Source organism: Mytilus galloprovincialis, chromosome 6 (genome assembly GCF_965363235.1).
Source record: "Mytilus galloprovincialis chromosome 6, xbMytGall1.hap1.1, whole genome shotgun sequence".
Taxonomy (NCBI): Eukaryota; Metazoa; Mollusca; class Bivalvia; order Mytilida; family Mytilidae; genus Mytilus; species Mytilus galloprovincialis.
Window position 1 is genome coordinate 96,513,882 of NC_134843.1, and position 17,799 is coordinate 96,531,680.

Below are 17,799 nucleotides of genomic sequence, written 5' to 3' on the forward strand. Positions count from 1 at the left end.
ATACTGCAATGGTCCTGGACCCCACTGTTTTTAAATATGTTTATGTGATGTTTGTTACTCCGGGAATCCTTCTGCAAATACGTGACCTCCATATTACCAATGGAAAGACCCCAATAGTGATAATAAAAAGATGTGGTATGAGTGCAACTGACACAACTTTCCATCCAAATCACAATGTTCAATTTTCTTCAATTTCTACTTAAGATTGGCTGTCAAAATGCTAACATTCCAATTTTCAATAACAGTTAACAGCAAAACAATCTCACTATAACAGATAACAATAAAAATAATAGTCCTATAACAGATAACAAGGAATAAGACCATAACAGCTAACAGTAAATATATTTTCAGAATAACAGATAACAAAGAATTAAATTACCCCATAACAGCATAACAGTTAAACCCCTTGCCCCCCCCTCTGTAAACAGTTGTAAAAATGTAAATGGTGAACAGCAATTTTAAAAATATTCATACACAAGGTATACATTGACATAGCCTACAACCGGCACATTGACACAGGCTTTTGCGCTTTACGACATCATTGACGCAGGATACAACTTTAGAGTAGAATTTGACTGATTAAAAAAAATAAAAAAATAAAGTCAGAGTATATATAAGATTGGTGGTTCTCCTGACACTATGATAGCAGGGAGTTGCAGGGGAATAAATGTTACTTATTATTTATTTTTTTTAAACAAGAAACATTAAAAATTTATATAGGAGGGTTTTATTACCGCGTGTGTCATTGGTGCTCCAACAACGGAGGAATTTATTTAGAGAAGAAAAAAAACGGACTATTATCATGTTCGCACGGTAATGTATCTTAAAATTGAATTATGAATCAGGATCAATTACACGTTTTATTTAATACGAAAAAATGCTCATCAAACAAAAAAAAAATCGAAATCGTGAAATAAAATGTCGAGCTACCCGCTCATCTTTTGTACAGTTAGTGGCATTATTATTCGACTTGCCTTATTCCGGACCTCTCTCCCTGATTGGATCTCATTGCAACCAGAGGTTTCTACACCATTAACATCATGGGAGCGAGGTAAATTAATATGCAGAGAGGACTTCGGTTGAGCCGCAACTTGAGGGATGCTGAGCTTCATATAATTTTGTTTTTCCTTCCAACTCTTTCACGCTTAAGCTAGTCCAACCTTATCACGAAATTGAAATGTTAAAAGTTCCTTCACTCTTATGAAACAGGTGCTTCACTGCCATGTCAACATTGCCAAATTATTTAATAGGCATTTTGCTGTGAGAAGACAAAATAAATTATTTACGATTGACCAACATAGAAGTTTAATAGAACTATAACTAATGATTTCCAAATAAAATAAACGTGGGCATGTTTTACACCATTTTGTGCTTACCTGTTGTGTACAGAAAACCTAATTATATAGCCCTTTGACACAGCTTATAAAGATAAACAGCAAATTGACACAGCCTATTGTCGTTTTAAACTAAAAAGAAGGGTCTCACTAATTAGCGACAACAAGCGTCAAGAAGCGACAACAAGCGTCAACAAACGACAAGAAGCGACAACAAAAATTATTTTAGCGACAACAAGCGACAAGAAGACTATTTAGCGACAAGAAAACATTTTTTTTTTATTAGATATAAAGAAATTGTATTTAATGTTTTTTTTTAAATATCGAGCAGATATGTCTAATTAAAATGTTTTATCATATAGATAGACGAAGAAATGAAACATTTGTGAGAAAGAAAGAGATTGTGAAGTTTATATTAGTATATTGGTAGATGAAGAAATTTAACATTTGTGAAAAAGAAAGAGATTGAGCTTTTCCCCTGTTTTATTGCTACAATAACATCCAATTAACACCTTCATCTTTGTACACGCGTCAGACTATACAATTACACGCGCCAGAATATACAATCATTGTAAATAGTGAACACCTGTTGAAAACTCAAGATTGTCATTAATTTCCTTTCATCTTCAATCAATATGCATAAACATGATAAATATCGTTTAATGAGGCAATAAACAAATAAAAAGATGAAAACATTCACATTTCAATTTTCTTTTCCTCCTGTTTGGTTTCAGTTCTTTGTATTTCACAATTTGTGTCAATATTTTCAGGACAATGATGCACAAGTAATTCATTTTGCGAGCTTAATACATATTGCACAAAAAGAGTTTTAAAAAACAAATTATAAGATAAATAATATGTTCTAAAACACAAGGAAAAGTAATCTCATAATACAATAATTAAACGTAATACTGGCTGTTATTCATAATAGATGATAAAATATTATGTAAATAATGTTTCATTTTTTTCTATCAATTTTAACTTTCTTGTCGCTAAAATTATATTCTTTTAATATTTATTGCAATAATTAATTTTAATTAAAAAAAAATGTTTTCTTGTCGCTAAATAGTTTCTTGTCGCTTGTTGTCGCTAAAATAATTCTTGTTGTCGCTTCTTGTCACTTGTTGACGCTTGTTGTCGCTAATTAGTGAGACCGTAAAAACAACATTGACACAGCAGGCAATGTCAAATAACTTTGAAGACAGGTTACCAAATCTATGCAGAAATTAGAAAATAGAATGATCAGATCACTGAAACCGAGACATAAACTATTGTTTTCCCAGGTGGCTGCTCTTGCTTTTTAACCATTCATTGAAAACATTTCTGAAATGAAATTTTCAATTATATTGGAAGAAATACCTTTACATCCAGTTTACAGGTAGAAAACATACATATATGCCCTGAAAATCTTTTGATCTGGACTGTTTTTCTAATTTCTAGTTTAATGCACATGAACTTTGTATAGACTTATTTGATGATTCATATGGAACCAGCAATTCCCTTAAGGGTTAAGAGTCTTGACGCCATCCCTGTAATTAATACCTTCTGAAAATAATCAGTTTCAGTGTCAAAAAATCCTTTGAATGAATCCTAATCAATTCCAATGTTTTTGCTTTAATAAAATTGAACATGCAAAATGTACTGAGATGCATTGTATGAAATTAAAGTGAATTTAATTTGAATCAACAATATTCAGAGATGTTAATAGTAAGTTTTATATGTTTTGGTGGAGACATATCACATGTGTAAGTATATTATTTCGAAAGCAACAGAAGGCTAGGTTGGTGTGGTAATAGGGCTTTGCTTTCATAGTTATTCAAGTTATTGTCTTACTCTATCAAAGCTATCAGGTCTTTGATTTTTTTTATATAATTTCATGAATAAACAAAATCTGAACTGTCACTAAAGGACTATGATGTACATGTTTCATTCCAAACTTCTGAAAAGACACTGTATCAAATAATTGCCTTTTTTGTTGTTAAATAGTGTTCTATTATGATGACTATATAAACTGATTGATTCTATTGTACACAAATGTTATACCTGAAACCCAAAAATAGTTGCCATCACCCTTGTGATAAAATCAAATGTGGGAAGAAATACTGTGAGTGTCGCATGCATGTAGGGTTTCAAAATAAGCCTCAAGATTTGGTACAGAAACAGGCTAATTATGCATTTAACTTATATTCACAGCGATGGAAGGTATTGCTTTAAAGGAGTATATGATATCACCTTATGCTGGGGATTTATTTCATGAGGTAATATGTAGTTATAATAATATATTAATTTTATATATAAAAAAAAGTGATGGAATTTTGTGCTACTGTTCATAGGAACTAAGGTAAAAATAACCACAAAAGAAACATTCAATTATTTTTAATGATGTTTTTTTTAAATAGACAGTTAATTTCTACTGAGGTTAATTTCTACTGAGCTGTGTAATAAAGTAAATAAATATATTTAATTCAATAAATTACAGAAAAGTGAGAAAAGCTGTAATATTTGTAACTTTAGAAAGTTACAGATCCCAGTTAGATGAAAGCATTTGCATATGATAATGTTTTAGATGACAAAACATATAAACATTGAAACCTCACAATATACTGTCTTAGAATGTTTTTTTTTACTATAATGTGTTATAACTTATTATTATTGTGTACTGTTATTAAACTGAGAGATGTATATTTTCATTTTAGACCCCACTAGTTCTAAGAATACTGGGTTTCATGACTTCATTTTCTGACAATACAATCTTACTGATGTTTGTTGTAAGTATATGAATGATTTAAGCAATTTTAAAACTAAATCACACAACAGTTAGGATATAGAAATAATATTTTGCTGTTTACAGTTTGATTGGTTCAATTGTGTCCAAATAAGACATGTTCATCATGTTGTTTATTTGTAAAAAAAGAAAAGAATGACATCATTGAAAAGGTTTCTATTTTTTAATTATTTGTCTTTAGTATTATCACTTACATGTAATATGATATTAAAAAGTAAAACATAAGGAAAAAAATACCAATTTAAAAAAATACATAAGACAACCATTAAAGGTTTCTGAACCAAAATGTGGAAAGCTGATCAATCAATATATTTTTTAAAATTTTGAGAGCATAACTACTTACGTGATAAAGGGATGAACTGTCTAACAGTAGATAGGAGTAAAACAACTTGCTGTTGGTTTGGTTGCTTAACAGTATTGATTTTATGCAAATTTAGAATGAGAAAAATTAAAAATATCATATGAATAAGTAAAAATAGATTGATCATTATCCAGGTGGAAGGGAGATAAATTGACTACTTTGGATTGATATTCATGAACCACAATTTTGAATATTCAACAAAGTTACATATTTTCTAAAGGCAAGTAGACAGACTTTGATAAAACCAGAAAATCAAATATGTGCAAAAATACAATTTTTCCTCAATGAAATAAGTGTTGATATACCAGTACACATTATATACCTATTTAAACATTTATATGAAACACAAGATTTGAGGTTAAGAATCATCTTTGACATTTTCAGGGACTCGATGCTTTATGTTTAATTTTGATGGTAAAAATAGCAAATCTGTATGGTGGATATCTGGTAAGTATCATAAGGGTATGACATTTATATGTAATACAGAGTATAATGCAGTTATAGATATCATATGGTTGCATGTATATAGTCGGATAAGAAAACATGAATAGAAAAAATATATTGGACCAAGGTTTATACCACAAACTATAGCACCAATGATTTAGACTGCATTAACAGACTTTAAAATCTATGAAATCTACTATAAATGCCACTAATGAAATGTTTTGAAAGATAGAAATAAGCATAAAAGAGGGACGAAAGACACGAGAGGGGCAGTCAAACTCATAAATCGAAAATAAACTGACAATGCCTGGCTAAAAATGAAAGAAGACAAACAATAGAACACATGACACAACATAGAAAACTAAAGAATAAGCAACACGAACCCCATAAAACTTGTGATATAACAATTTTTGAAATTATCATTAAAACTTTGGTGCTCATGTAGTTATTGGAATTTTTTAACAGCTGAAAAAGCAAGCAAAAGAAGTAAAGAGATATGCTACAGATTGTGACACATTGATAATAAAAACAGAAGACTTGAGAATAATACAGTTTTATGTTATTGTAGCGTAAGTTTGATTTTGCCATAACATCTTTAATTACATAATGACATTACTGTATATTTGTGGGATATTAATTTTCATGGATTTGATGGACAAAGGTGAACAATACATTTAATAATTTCAATGAAGTGTAATTTTTTTACAGGCTTGAATGCATAATTTTGTAAAACCACAAAAATCGAATAGGTAAAGCAAATGCATGTTATCCTCAATCCAAGAAAATTGGTATATGTGAAAATCAAGGATCCCGATTTTTTTTTCACATTTACTTCATGAATTTTCCTACCATTTTCCTAGAATTATTCAAGAGCAATTAAGGGAAGGCACAGTTAAAAAGTGAAATGATTTTAATGACTCAAAACGATAAATTTTTCAGACAAGGCTTACGTTTCTTTCAATTTTTAAGACATTGAAGACAAAATTGAAACTGGATGTTTTGCGAAATTCTAAAACGAGCAATTCCGAACTCATTTCCCGGGTTTAGTCTTGTTTATCAAATTCACAGGAAATCATTGGCTTTTAATTGTTTACCTTTGATAGTGTTTGAATATGAATGATAATACTTGCACTTGCTTTATTTAGCATGAAATCATTTTGAATTTACGATTTAGTGTCAATCTGCGGAAGAGGATTTCGACATATAAAGATGCCTATTACATAGTAAACAAAGCACGTGTGTTAGTAGTGACAAAATACTTTTTTCTACGTAAATTAAATCAAGTTTTAATTCAACTTAAAATCAGAATTGACTATTGTCTAAGCTTAAAAGTAATTAAAAAATGAAGACAGTTGTTATGGAATTTTAATTTCTTTATAATATTAGTTCTGAGCTTGTGATCAATAGCCAGGTGTGAATTAAAAACACAGGTAAAGAGATTAGCGATCATTAGCCAATACTTTCCCGAGGCATTAATATAGTTATTAGGAGGACCCTCAGGATTATAACACTTTACTGGAGTGGCAGTTTTATCACAGGAAAGGGATAACAAAACAAAAACAAGTTCAAAATGGCGATTTAGAAACTAGATCTCAACGAAATGACCGAAATTATTTCTGTTAAAAAATAAAATTTGTCCTAAATCCCAATTCCACGCTTAGGACAAACACTTTCAGTTTAGGACAAGACTGGCATATATGACCGTTTCCAGACCCTTAGTGAAAATAAATTGATCCACAATGTACTGTTGTTGCATCTTTATCAATTTGTATACAAAGTGGTTATGATGCAATATCTCAGTAGGTCCGAGACCACAATTGTTGTCCCCTTGTTTTTCGTTGTTCACGAATATAGTCCCTAGTGTTGACAGTGGGTTACTTGCCATTAATTTTTATACCCCTTCCAAATTTATTTCTCCATGTTTATTGCCTCAAATTGCAAGTAAGGGGGTGAAATTACACTGTAAAAAAATTTGGGTCCAGAATTTTAAAGGAACGTAGTGATTTGGTCCAGCTGAAAAAGGTTGAAAATTAGCACTTCGGAAGCTGTCAAAAGATTTCAAGACGCCCTAAACATAAAATTGTCCATATTTTAAGTTAGAGCCGATTAAGTTTTCTATAATTTTGATATAATTTGTCCCAAAAGTAGTACAACACACTGTAAAAGTTTCTTTGAGAAAGCGCAAGTGGGATTTTTTTTATTTTCATTTATGTTCTAAAAGAAATGCACTACGAAATAATTGTGTTCTCGGACCTAAGAGGTGAAATCTGTAAATATAGAATCTGTACTTTGGCAACTTCCCTAAATGTTTTGATGGTGTCAATTTGTCAAATAGCATGAAACTAAAGGATTTTAACTTTTATTTTATAGAATTTCTGCAAAAATGACCAATTTTGGCATTTTATGGTCAAAATAGGCATTTATAGCTTTTTCAATATTGATGCATAAATGGCATCCTGACTTTCTATCTGACAGGTTTTCATGTGTCAATATTTGTGTTTCTATGCCTTTATCTAGTTCTTTTACTTATTTATGAACTCTGAATCTACAGAAAAGAAGATTATCTCAGACAATATGTGCAAAATGTGTTGTATAAATGACCCTTGTCTAACGCCCTGTTTGGATGAAGTAAAAAGTGGGGAGCTTGGAACATAAAATTTGAAGTCCATAATAAATACCTCACTTAATTTGTATCAAAAGCACTTTACAAGTCTATTGTACCTGTTCCATTTCACATAATATCTTTCTTTTCTTCTGTAGGATAGCAAGTGATTTAAATATAAGCCTGTTGAGAATAAATTGCATGCAAGTTTTTCCCTAAAAAGGCAAAAATCTTTGTATCAGACCATACTGTTTGTAAGAAAAGTTAATTGCAAGAGTCTTTTTGTGCTCAGATTTGTTGTATCATGTCACATGAGTATAGAAATGATAAAAAAGGCACAAATTTTTATTTCTTATACTAGTATCCTCAGTATGCATTTTTTAATGTAAATATATGGCACCGCCTAAATTGACCCTAAATTTTTTCCAGTCTTACTTGGCCTAAGACCCTTTTAAACTAATATGATATGTTATTTGTAACTTTTCTTTCCATTTAAAGTACTTTCAATACATATGTAAGGATTATTTATAACCAAAAAGCTTCACAAATTTAAAATTGCTGGAAAATATTACATCTTCATGTAAGGCTCCCCTTCATTGAAAAACCTCAATTTTTAGGCGCAGGCTCATATAAGTTTTACTTTTGAATAATTATGCCAAGTCTGATAAATCAAATGAGTACTCTATTGCTTTTAGTACAGGATAAGTTATATATTAAGGCATGTTAAAAGTATTTTTTTGCAATATTTTAATTTTTAAAGCCCCAAATGTTGATAGTTGAAATTTTTCAATTTTAATGTCAAAATTTTACGTGCAAAAATGAGTATAGAACTTAACTTATTGTCTATAATATACATCCTATTGTCATGAAACTTTGTAAGCAGTGTTATAATTTATTAAGCTTTGGTCATACCAAGTTTTTTTAAGATTTGTCAACTCTTTCTATCCTATTAGGTCCGAGACCACAATTGTCGTCCCCTTGTTTTTCGTTGTTCACGAATATAGTCCCTAGTGTTGACAGTGGGTTACTTGCCATTAATTTTTATACCCCTTCCAAATTTATTTCTCCATGTTTATTGCCTCAAATTGCAAGTATGGGGGTGAAATTACACTGTAAAAAAATTTGGGTCCAGAATTTTAAAGGAAAGTAGTGATTTGGTCCAGCTGAAAAAGGTTGAAAATTAGCACTTCGGAAGCTGTCAAAAGATTTCAAGATGCCCTAAACATAAAATTGTCCATATTTTGAGTTAGAGCCGATTAAGTTTTCTATAATTTTGATATAATTTGTCCCAAAAGTAGTACAACACACTGTAAAAGTTTCTTTGAGAAAGCGCAGGTGGGAATTTTTTTATTTTCATTTATGTTCTAAAAGAAATGCACTACGAAATAATTGTGTTCTCGGACCAGTAGATAATTGTAAGAAATCACATGATTATCAACTGAAATAGGCAGAAATGAACCAAAGATAATTTTTTCTTTGGTAAATTGGTTTTTGGTTGTTCTTGATAAATTTAAAGTAAAATCATAGATGTCAAAACATATACTCAAGTTAAAAACTATTACTCGTTTCAAAATGATAATAAAACCCATCTCACTTTCTAAAGTAGGGGTGTATGTTGAGGGTGGGGAGGTGATACCACAAGGGATTTTAAAGTTATGTTGTTTTGGGGCTAAATCAATTTGCTGTTTTGCTGTTATTGGACACCCCCACCCCCTCTATAATTCTCTTTGTTTCAGTTCATTGGTCTGTTTCATTTAGATATATGTGTTGGTTTGTTAGTTAAAAATGAACTATCATATATTGTAATTTTAATAGATATGTATCATTATGTTTCAGATTTTCATTGAATCCATACAGTATAGCTGCTTGTTTAGCCAAATCTACAGCTGTTTTCAATAATCTGTCAATCTTATTCATCTTCTATTTCATGCTTAAAGGTAGGTTATTTGTCAAATTATTCTTTTGTGACTAGAAATATTACTAAAACATTTATTGAAATTTACTGCTTTGTACTAATTTTCGTTTGGTTATAAAGATATATAGATATAATATATATATAACTACTTGAAACTGTAGTTATGAATAAATAACAAGATAGAAACAAAGATTTGCCATCAACAATTAATTTACCAGATGTCAAAACACATTAAGCGCAAATGATACAGTAACAGGGGAGATAATGATGTTGCTATGGTAAATTGTTATTTTTCACGACGTCAAACTTTGCTATATGAGGCAAAGATGCATTTTTGACTGATTTTTATCACTCAGACTGATTTAACTTAAAAATGATTACATGGATCCCTCTTTTTAAAAATTATATTTGGCTTGATAATGACTGAAGATTTTTTGTGCCGATTTTTATGAACAATTCAACAGATTGATGAACAAGTTTAATAACTAACCAGCAATTACCATGGAAAAATTTTTCAGGCCAAAGAAATTTAAGGAATTATAGATATAGAGCAAAGGGTTAATACATATATTTATTTGAAATCATTTCTATTTCATTTTTAATTTCAGAAAATGAATATCTTTGTTATCTGTTTATTGCCATGTCAGCTTACTTGTCAATTTATCCAATCACACTTTGTGTACCAGCAGCCATTTTCTTCATGCAGAGTTCAAAATTCAGAAAGGTAATCTATACCAGATGTGATTGTTTCATTTAAATGGAGAAAATTGTAGATAGATTGGTGTTTTAGAACATTATTAATCATCATTTCATATGAAATTTACAAATATTTATTTTGGCACTAAAAACAAAAGGAGAATTCTAAACTATCCACACATGTTAATAGTCATTATAAACATGCAATGCCAATAGTTAACTTCTTTAAGTTTAACAGAAATAAATATAGTTATATGACGATGCAGTGCATTGTAATTTAGGCTTCCCCATAGGAATTTATTACCGTTATCAGAGGTACCATTTAATATAAATTTTGTATAGTGATACCTAAGTTGATTAATAAATTGAAATAAGAGTTTTTGTTTATTTCAGAATAAGATATCAGACACAGAAATGTCCTACACTGACAGCCCAGCCTTATTTAGTTACTGCAGAACAGTTGGTTTATGTGTTGTCATGGTAGCAGCTCTCATTGGTTTCTCAGCATTTCTAGAAGGATCATGGAGTTTTATTTCATCAACATATGGCTTTATGTAAGTTTGGTGATTCCCTGTTATGAGCCACTGTTGTATTGTATATACATTGTAATAGTATAAATATAAACTGCAGATAGGATATAAATTTAATGTGGTACAATTCAAAACTTTTTGATATCAATTACATTAGAGCTTATCAGTGGTCACAGTAGTTTTTTTTTATAGTATAAATGCTATAGGCTGTATTAAATTTTTGTGTGGAAAATTCCTGCCACTGCAAAATATTAATGGATGATATACAAACACCCAATAAAATAATAGAATTACTCTTACCTACATTTCATGCTTCAGTGACCAAAATTCAAAATTTTGTGGTTTCTGGAAAATGAGTTTGATTTTCATTGTTTTAACTTTACCACAATGGTACTTTTTTGTATTTTCCAGATAACAAATGGAAAGCCCCTCTTTGAAATTGATTGAAATATTTCATAATCAAATGTTTTGGGCCAATGAATAAATTCATGATCTCTCAGTTGCTGCTATTTATAGCTTTTTCAATGGTTACATTTTTCACTTGGAGGCTTGATTCACAATTTTTAATGATAAGTGTGTGACTGTCCGACGTATCTATATTTTCATATGACATATATTTGATTTCAATGCTAATTCAGCAAAAATAATCAAACCTCTCCCCCCTGGGAGAAAATATTCACTTTGGTATGAGTTAGTTAAATTACCCTGGAGAAAATATTCACTTTGGTATGAATTAGTTGGATTAATTGAAATACAAGTGTACTTACTATATTACATTTCAGTTTAATGGTTCCAGATTTGACGCCTAACATGGGAGTTTTCTGGTATTTTTTCACAGAGATGTTTGAACATTTCCGAATGTTCTTTATATGTGTGTTCCAGATAAACGTTGTCATTTATACAGTTCCATTATCAGTAAAACTAAAGTAAGTATTCATTTATCTTTCATGCAAAAAGTAGATTTTTTGTGTTTCCTACCAGTGTATTAAAATATATGATGGACATAAACAAAACATATACTTTGTTGAATTACATAGTAAACAAAAATTGTCTTGATGTTTTACTTTTTAGAAATCTTTTTTGTGTATTTACAATCAACTAATAAAACCTAAATAGGATTTGTTCTATAGAAGTAGATATATATAAAGAGGAAGATATTTTAATACATCAATAAGGAAATGTAAACTGTATGATTGCCAATGAGATAACTACTGTGGATTCATGATTATTTGTTGGATACTAATTTTCATGGATTTCGTTGGTACAGGTGAACCACTAAATTGAGTTCAAATTTTTTTTCTCTAAAAGGTTATATGCAGAGTTTGGCAAAACCATGAATTAATATATCCATGAAAATGCAAGTTTTCCTCAAACAACGAAAATTAGTAAGTACCCCAACAATAAATGAATCCACAGTATTTCTACATACCAAAGGGCAAAGCTGTGAACAATAACAGGTGACTACACTGCTTCCAACAATCACTGAATCATTAAAATCAATTACAAGTATATTTTAAAGTGTTGTGATTATTGATTATAACATGTATATTAAATGTTTTGCATTCCTTTCAGAGAGCATCCTGTATTTCTTATGTATATACTAGTCAGTTTGATTTGTATATTTAAATCTTACCCAAGTTATAGCGATGTAGGACTCATGTTATCATTGTTACCATTATGGAGATATGCTTTTGAATGTAAGTATAAACATATACTATAAATTCAAAAATTATTGCATGCATTTATCAATAAATAAATTTGGTGTATTTACTGTCTTCTGATTGGCTAAAAGTATACTTTTATTTTCAATGTTGTCAATTTTTATGGCGACACGCCCGCTCTGACGTTGTGTATTTATACGCCAGCATGTGTGTACGTTGTTATTGTTAATATAAATAATATAAAAAGTTCTTTGAGCCTTATTTTTGATAAAAATTTATTTATAATGAATGGCAATAATTTATTTTGAATTTATTGTGGATTATTCAATGTGAAGAGTCAAAAATTAATTTTATGGTTCAATAAATAATAGCCATTCATTAATTGCGATTTTGTCATTTTGACTAAAATATGTCTCTAATTTTTGCTGTATTGAGATAAATCCTGTTTTAATTTATATAAAAAATTTCAAAATGCAATTTTAAATTATTGCAATTATAACCTTGTCACATGTTTTTGCAATAATAAAAACCTCGCAATAATTTCTGAATTTACAGTATGTATTTAAGGTGATCTTAACCCTGCTGGTTATAGATGCAACTGATCTCATTTTTACTAGCTGATGATTAAAATATCTGGATTCATTGTTAAACAAGACGACATTCCTTTATTAGGTAGTTTGAATTAAAAGCAACAATCTGGAATTAATGCTATGTTGAATTCCAACATAAACCACTTTATTATTCATGTGCCTTATGTTATTACCAAGAAACACTTCATAAAACAAATGGTCCTTAAATTGAAGCCAAGAAGGACTGTTTTATCAACTTCCTCCATTGCTGTGAAAATTTCAAATGAGAGTATATTGTAAATTATTTTCAAGGACAAGCAAATCAGTTTGGAGATGTATAAAATAAAACCAGGAAGATGGTACCAAGATTGAGAATAAGAATGTTTACGCTATTCATAGAAAAACTACAATATTTTATACCAATTTTAATTAGGTGCAAAAATGTTTTTTATCAGAAGGACCAATTAAATATATTGCTGTGGAACCCAAGGATTTCTGAGGTTTTTGTGCAGACCTCACATATAAAAAATCAGCACAGGACAAAAAGCTTCATTCTATAGCTACTAAAAATTCATGAAAAAAAAAATCAATTTACAAGTGGATTAAAATTATAAAGAGAATAACTATTTTTGTTTTTTTACAGATATGAGAAATTCATTTGTAGTAGCCTGCATGTATATTTGTACAACAGTGTTTGGTCCTATACTGTACCATTTGTGGATCTATGCAGGAAGTGCTAATGCCAACTTCTATTTTGCAACATCTTTAGCATTTTCTACAGCTCAGGTAAGGCAATTAACTTTAAACAGAGGATACATTTTACTGGTATGAGATTTTATAGCAAATAAGGATCTTAGTTAAGTAACTGTAGAGAATTCTTGAAAACAAAAAAGTAATAGAATAAGTATAAAAGTATGTTATTTAAAAAAAAAACCGTACAAAACCACTGATTTATAATACTGTGAAAGTACTTTAATTCGTGGATATCAATTTTCGTGGTTTGAGTAATATTAACATGTTCGTGGGTTTTTGAATTCGTGGATTTTAGTTTTCTAATATAAAAAAAATAATTGAAAAATTAAAGCCTTTAGAAACGAAGGTTACAAATAGTCTTGATTGAAGGAAATTGCAAAGTAAACATTGACCGTGTAAATCGTAGTGATAACACTAATTAACCTATGATAAAGTGATCAACAGATTAAAGACCATCAAAGGTGTTGATTAGGCCATAAACATGTCACCTAAAGAAAACAGTAACATAAATAAATGGTTTAAACGTATCTTGAATTGTCAAATAATCAAGCCCAGCATGAAATTATTATTTCCCACATGTAGGAGAACTATGAGGATATAAAGTGAACACTTTATCATACTAGCATATCAATACCGGAAATCTGACTTTCGTCGATCAACAATATTTTTTATGAGAATAAAAAGATCAAAAGTTGTACAGTTTAGGTTATTAAAGATTAAATGGGTATAATTCTGCATGCGGTTGTAGTTCTGTGACTGCTATTAATGTATTCTCAGATTTGGCGTTATTCAATATATTTTCTAGATCATATCAGTGGTCAAATCTACCGATGGGGATCTTTCCATGTCTTGATTTGGACAATGGTTGTTTTATTTCGTTGGACACTTAAATTCGTGGATAAAGTCATCCACGAAAACCACGAAAATTGGTACCCCACGAATAAAAGTACTTTCACAGTATATACTTGAGTCAATTTTTTAAAATTCCCCAATGAATGACTTCAATGGGATTGCACAGACTTAGATGGAATATTGAAAAGATAGATGAAATTCGAATTTCAGCAAATGCATAACTTCAAATGTAGTTGAAATTAGAATTGTTTCATGAATGTGTTCTTTAGACACACAATTTTATTTAGATGACTAATACCAACTATAGTAAGACATTGTTATTAATAAAAGATTTGTACAAAAGTGTCATTCATTTTATGTGTGTTTCAAATCTAATTTATTTTCAGATCTTTTTGATAACAGACCTGTTATATGCATATTTACGAAGAGAGTTTGATTTAGAAAATGGATTTAAACATCTTATTAGAGAAGATGGAACGAAGAAACAAGTTATACTTGACTGAAGAATTTGTGAAGATTGTTATTGATTAACAAGTTATGCATGACTGAAGACTGTTGTGTACAGATTGTTATTGATAAACTTATTATTCATGACAGAAGACTATAAACATTGTTATTGATACCCACCAATCACAAAATTATGTGATTTTTTTTATGAAGACAATGAATCATTCCAGACATTGTCTTGTAATTTGTGCATAAAATGTTCATATTTCTTGTACTTGCTTACAAGTTGGAAAATTGTAAACAGTCCTTTTGAGAAGGTTGCTTGAGCATTTTGTTTCCTATTCTATTAAGTAATTGAGTTAAACTATAGTCATGAAAGACAAAGTTAAACTATAGTCATGAAAGACAAAGTTAAACTATAGTCATGAAAGACAAAGTTAAACTATAGTCATGAAAGACAAAGTTAAACTATAGTCATGTAAGACAATCAATGAAACAAAGGAGAAAATGATATAAAATAGGAAATATGCATGAAGGCAATATGTATTATAAGATAAGAAAATAAAATTGATATTTGATTTATTTTAGTATTGAATGCTTCTTTTTGTAAATTAAATGGGGTGTAAAACTGTTGACCAAAGTACATTTGTACAGTTTTTCTTTGATTAACCTATGCCCTCTATTGTGGAAAAGTGTGTCGTCATGAATGTAACTTCATTTTGAAAAAAATGAATGTTTATATCAGAATGACGCAAGATTGTTGTTAGCCAATCAAAATAATGCATTATAATGAAACATTCATCTACTATAGTGTAATTATTAATTCCTGAAGTCTGCCAGAAACTTCCTTTACTGAAGTTATTATCTTCACCTCTAATATGTTTAATTTTAAACATTATCAAGGTTAAGATATGTCTTAGGACTGAGAAAGCCTTCTGACTTACAAAAGTACCAATTTGCATTTGATTTTATATGATATGAAAGACCTTTTTTTTATGTATTTTTGCTTTGTGATCTGATTTCTAAAGAACAAAGTCTGTATTTTTTTCATCACTTTATATGAAAGAGATTCTTTGATGATTTTGAGACTCATTGTCTGAGCTTAAAATTGTTTTGGCAAAGAATAAAATATGCATAATATCAGACTTGTTTCAATTATTTTCTAATCTCCCTATAAAAGTTATAGGGACCAATATAATTGTCCATTTGTCTGTCCAAAACCAAGAAGTTTTCCTTGCTTAATTGAAAAGAAACATATGCAAATGCAATATATAGAGAGAAGAGGGTAAACTAGATGATTTGTGGTTAAATAGGTTAATTTTAAAGTTTGCTGTTGCTATACATAGACTTTTTTGGGGGGGATGGGGGGATTGGTTTTCCATTGATGAGGTTCCTTTGTTGATTTAATAATGAAATTGATAAATCAGTATAAATTTGGAGGAAATAAGGAAGGGGAAGAACCCTATGAATTTTAAGGTCAAAGGCCAAGGTTACAGCTACTGAAAAAAGATTGAAAAGAAGAATATGAGGTGCAATTTGTTGTTTACTTGAGGTACACTTCTAGGATTTGAGTAAAAGTGATGTTTTACGACAAGGAACATTTATGAATGTGCAGTCCTAGAAGCATATAATGAACATGCCAAAGTGTCCTTGAATGTTTCTAAAAAGAAATATATTTATTACACCTTGGTATTCTGATAGCATAAGTTGCTTGAATCTTTTGATTTCAATGTATCCTAAAGCTACAAGGGCTAATGAACCCAATTTATCATCAGCAGGTTAAGTACTGCTTCTTAAGGTAACTGTGATATGGTATTCTTTATAAGTCCCCTACCAATGAAGTCAAAGAGGACTTCAGGTTTGCACTCATTGCCTGTCAAACCTTAAGTTTGGCAAAAAAAAATCCACTTGTTTTCTTCATGCTATTAGATATTGATTTAATATTCAGTATATAGTTTTACATATTTGAGTTTGCATTCTGCTCAGGTCTGATGATTTTGTGCAGTTATGGACCTTGGATTTTGAAAAATTCAGCAAGTAATCAGTTTTCCACTATTTCTTCATACTTCAAGACATTGATTTGATATCTAGTTTAACAATGAAAGGTTAAAGATCAAATTTTAATTGTGTTCTGGTCTAAAGATTTTGTGTAGAGTTATGTTCCTTGGAATTGAGGAAATTCAGGCAAGTAATCTCTCTTTTTTGTTCATCATGCTTGAAGATAATAATTTTATATATTTTTGGTATATAGTTTTATAATGACCAGTTACAGATCAAGTTTGAATTTTGTTCTGTTATGCTGATTTTGAGCAGAGTAATATTATTTGGACTTGGAAAAATGTTGACATGTAATCAGTTTTGCATTTTCCCCCCATCAGGCTTGAAGATAATGTTTTGATTTGATTTTTGATTTTTGGTGTTTTAATGCCTCTTTTAAGCACCGCATTTAGGCTATTTCGTGACGGCCAGATTTTATTGGTGGAGGAAGCCGGAGTGCCTGAAGAAAACCACAGACCTTCGATAGGAAAACTGACAATCCTAGTCAATTAAGATTGGAGTCGAGTGCACCCGGTAGAGCGGAGTTCGAACTCGCAACCTCAGTGTTGACCGGCTAGTGATTACAGTAGTAACTACTTAGACCACTCGGCCAACGAGGCCCCGATAATGTTTTGATATTTGGTATATATAGTTTAACCATAAAAAGATACAGATAATGTATGAATTCTGTTCCAGTCAGATGTGCAGAGTTATGATCCTTTGCCTTCGATAAATTCACAAAGTTATCAGTTTTTCTGCTTTTTTGTTGTGTGTTTTAGTCTGTGACATTAGTTGCAGAAAGCTCAACATAGG

The 17,799-nt window shown here is 30.1% G+C and overlaps 1 protein-coding gene across 1 annotated transcript; it reads left to right on the plus strand.

The window, feature by feature from the left end:
* The first annotated feature begins 897 nt into the window (after window positions 1-897).
* On the plus strand, window positions 898-15,449 carry LOC143080846 (GPI-anchor transamidase component PIGU-like). Its single transcript, XM_076256912.1, has 12 exons — window positions 898-1,051; window positions 3,528-3,592; window positions 4,031-4,102; window positions 4,865-4,927; window positions 5,390-5,493; window positions 9,363-9,463; window positions 10,050-10,165; window positions 10,531-10,691; window positions 11,450-11,593; window positions 12,240-12,364; window positions 13,541-13,683; window positions 14,889-15,449. Exons 1-12 carry the CDS (start codon window positions 919-921, stop codon window positions 15,003-15,005), a joined length of 1,344 nt encoding a protein of 447 aa, XP_076113027.1. The 5' UTR covers window positions 898-918; the 3' UTR covers window positions 15,006-15,449.
* Window positions 15,450-17,799: the final 2,350 nt, after the last annotated feature.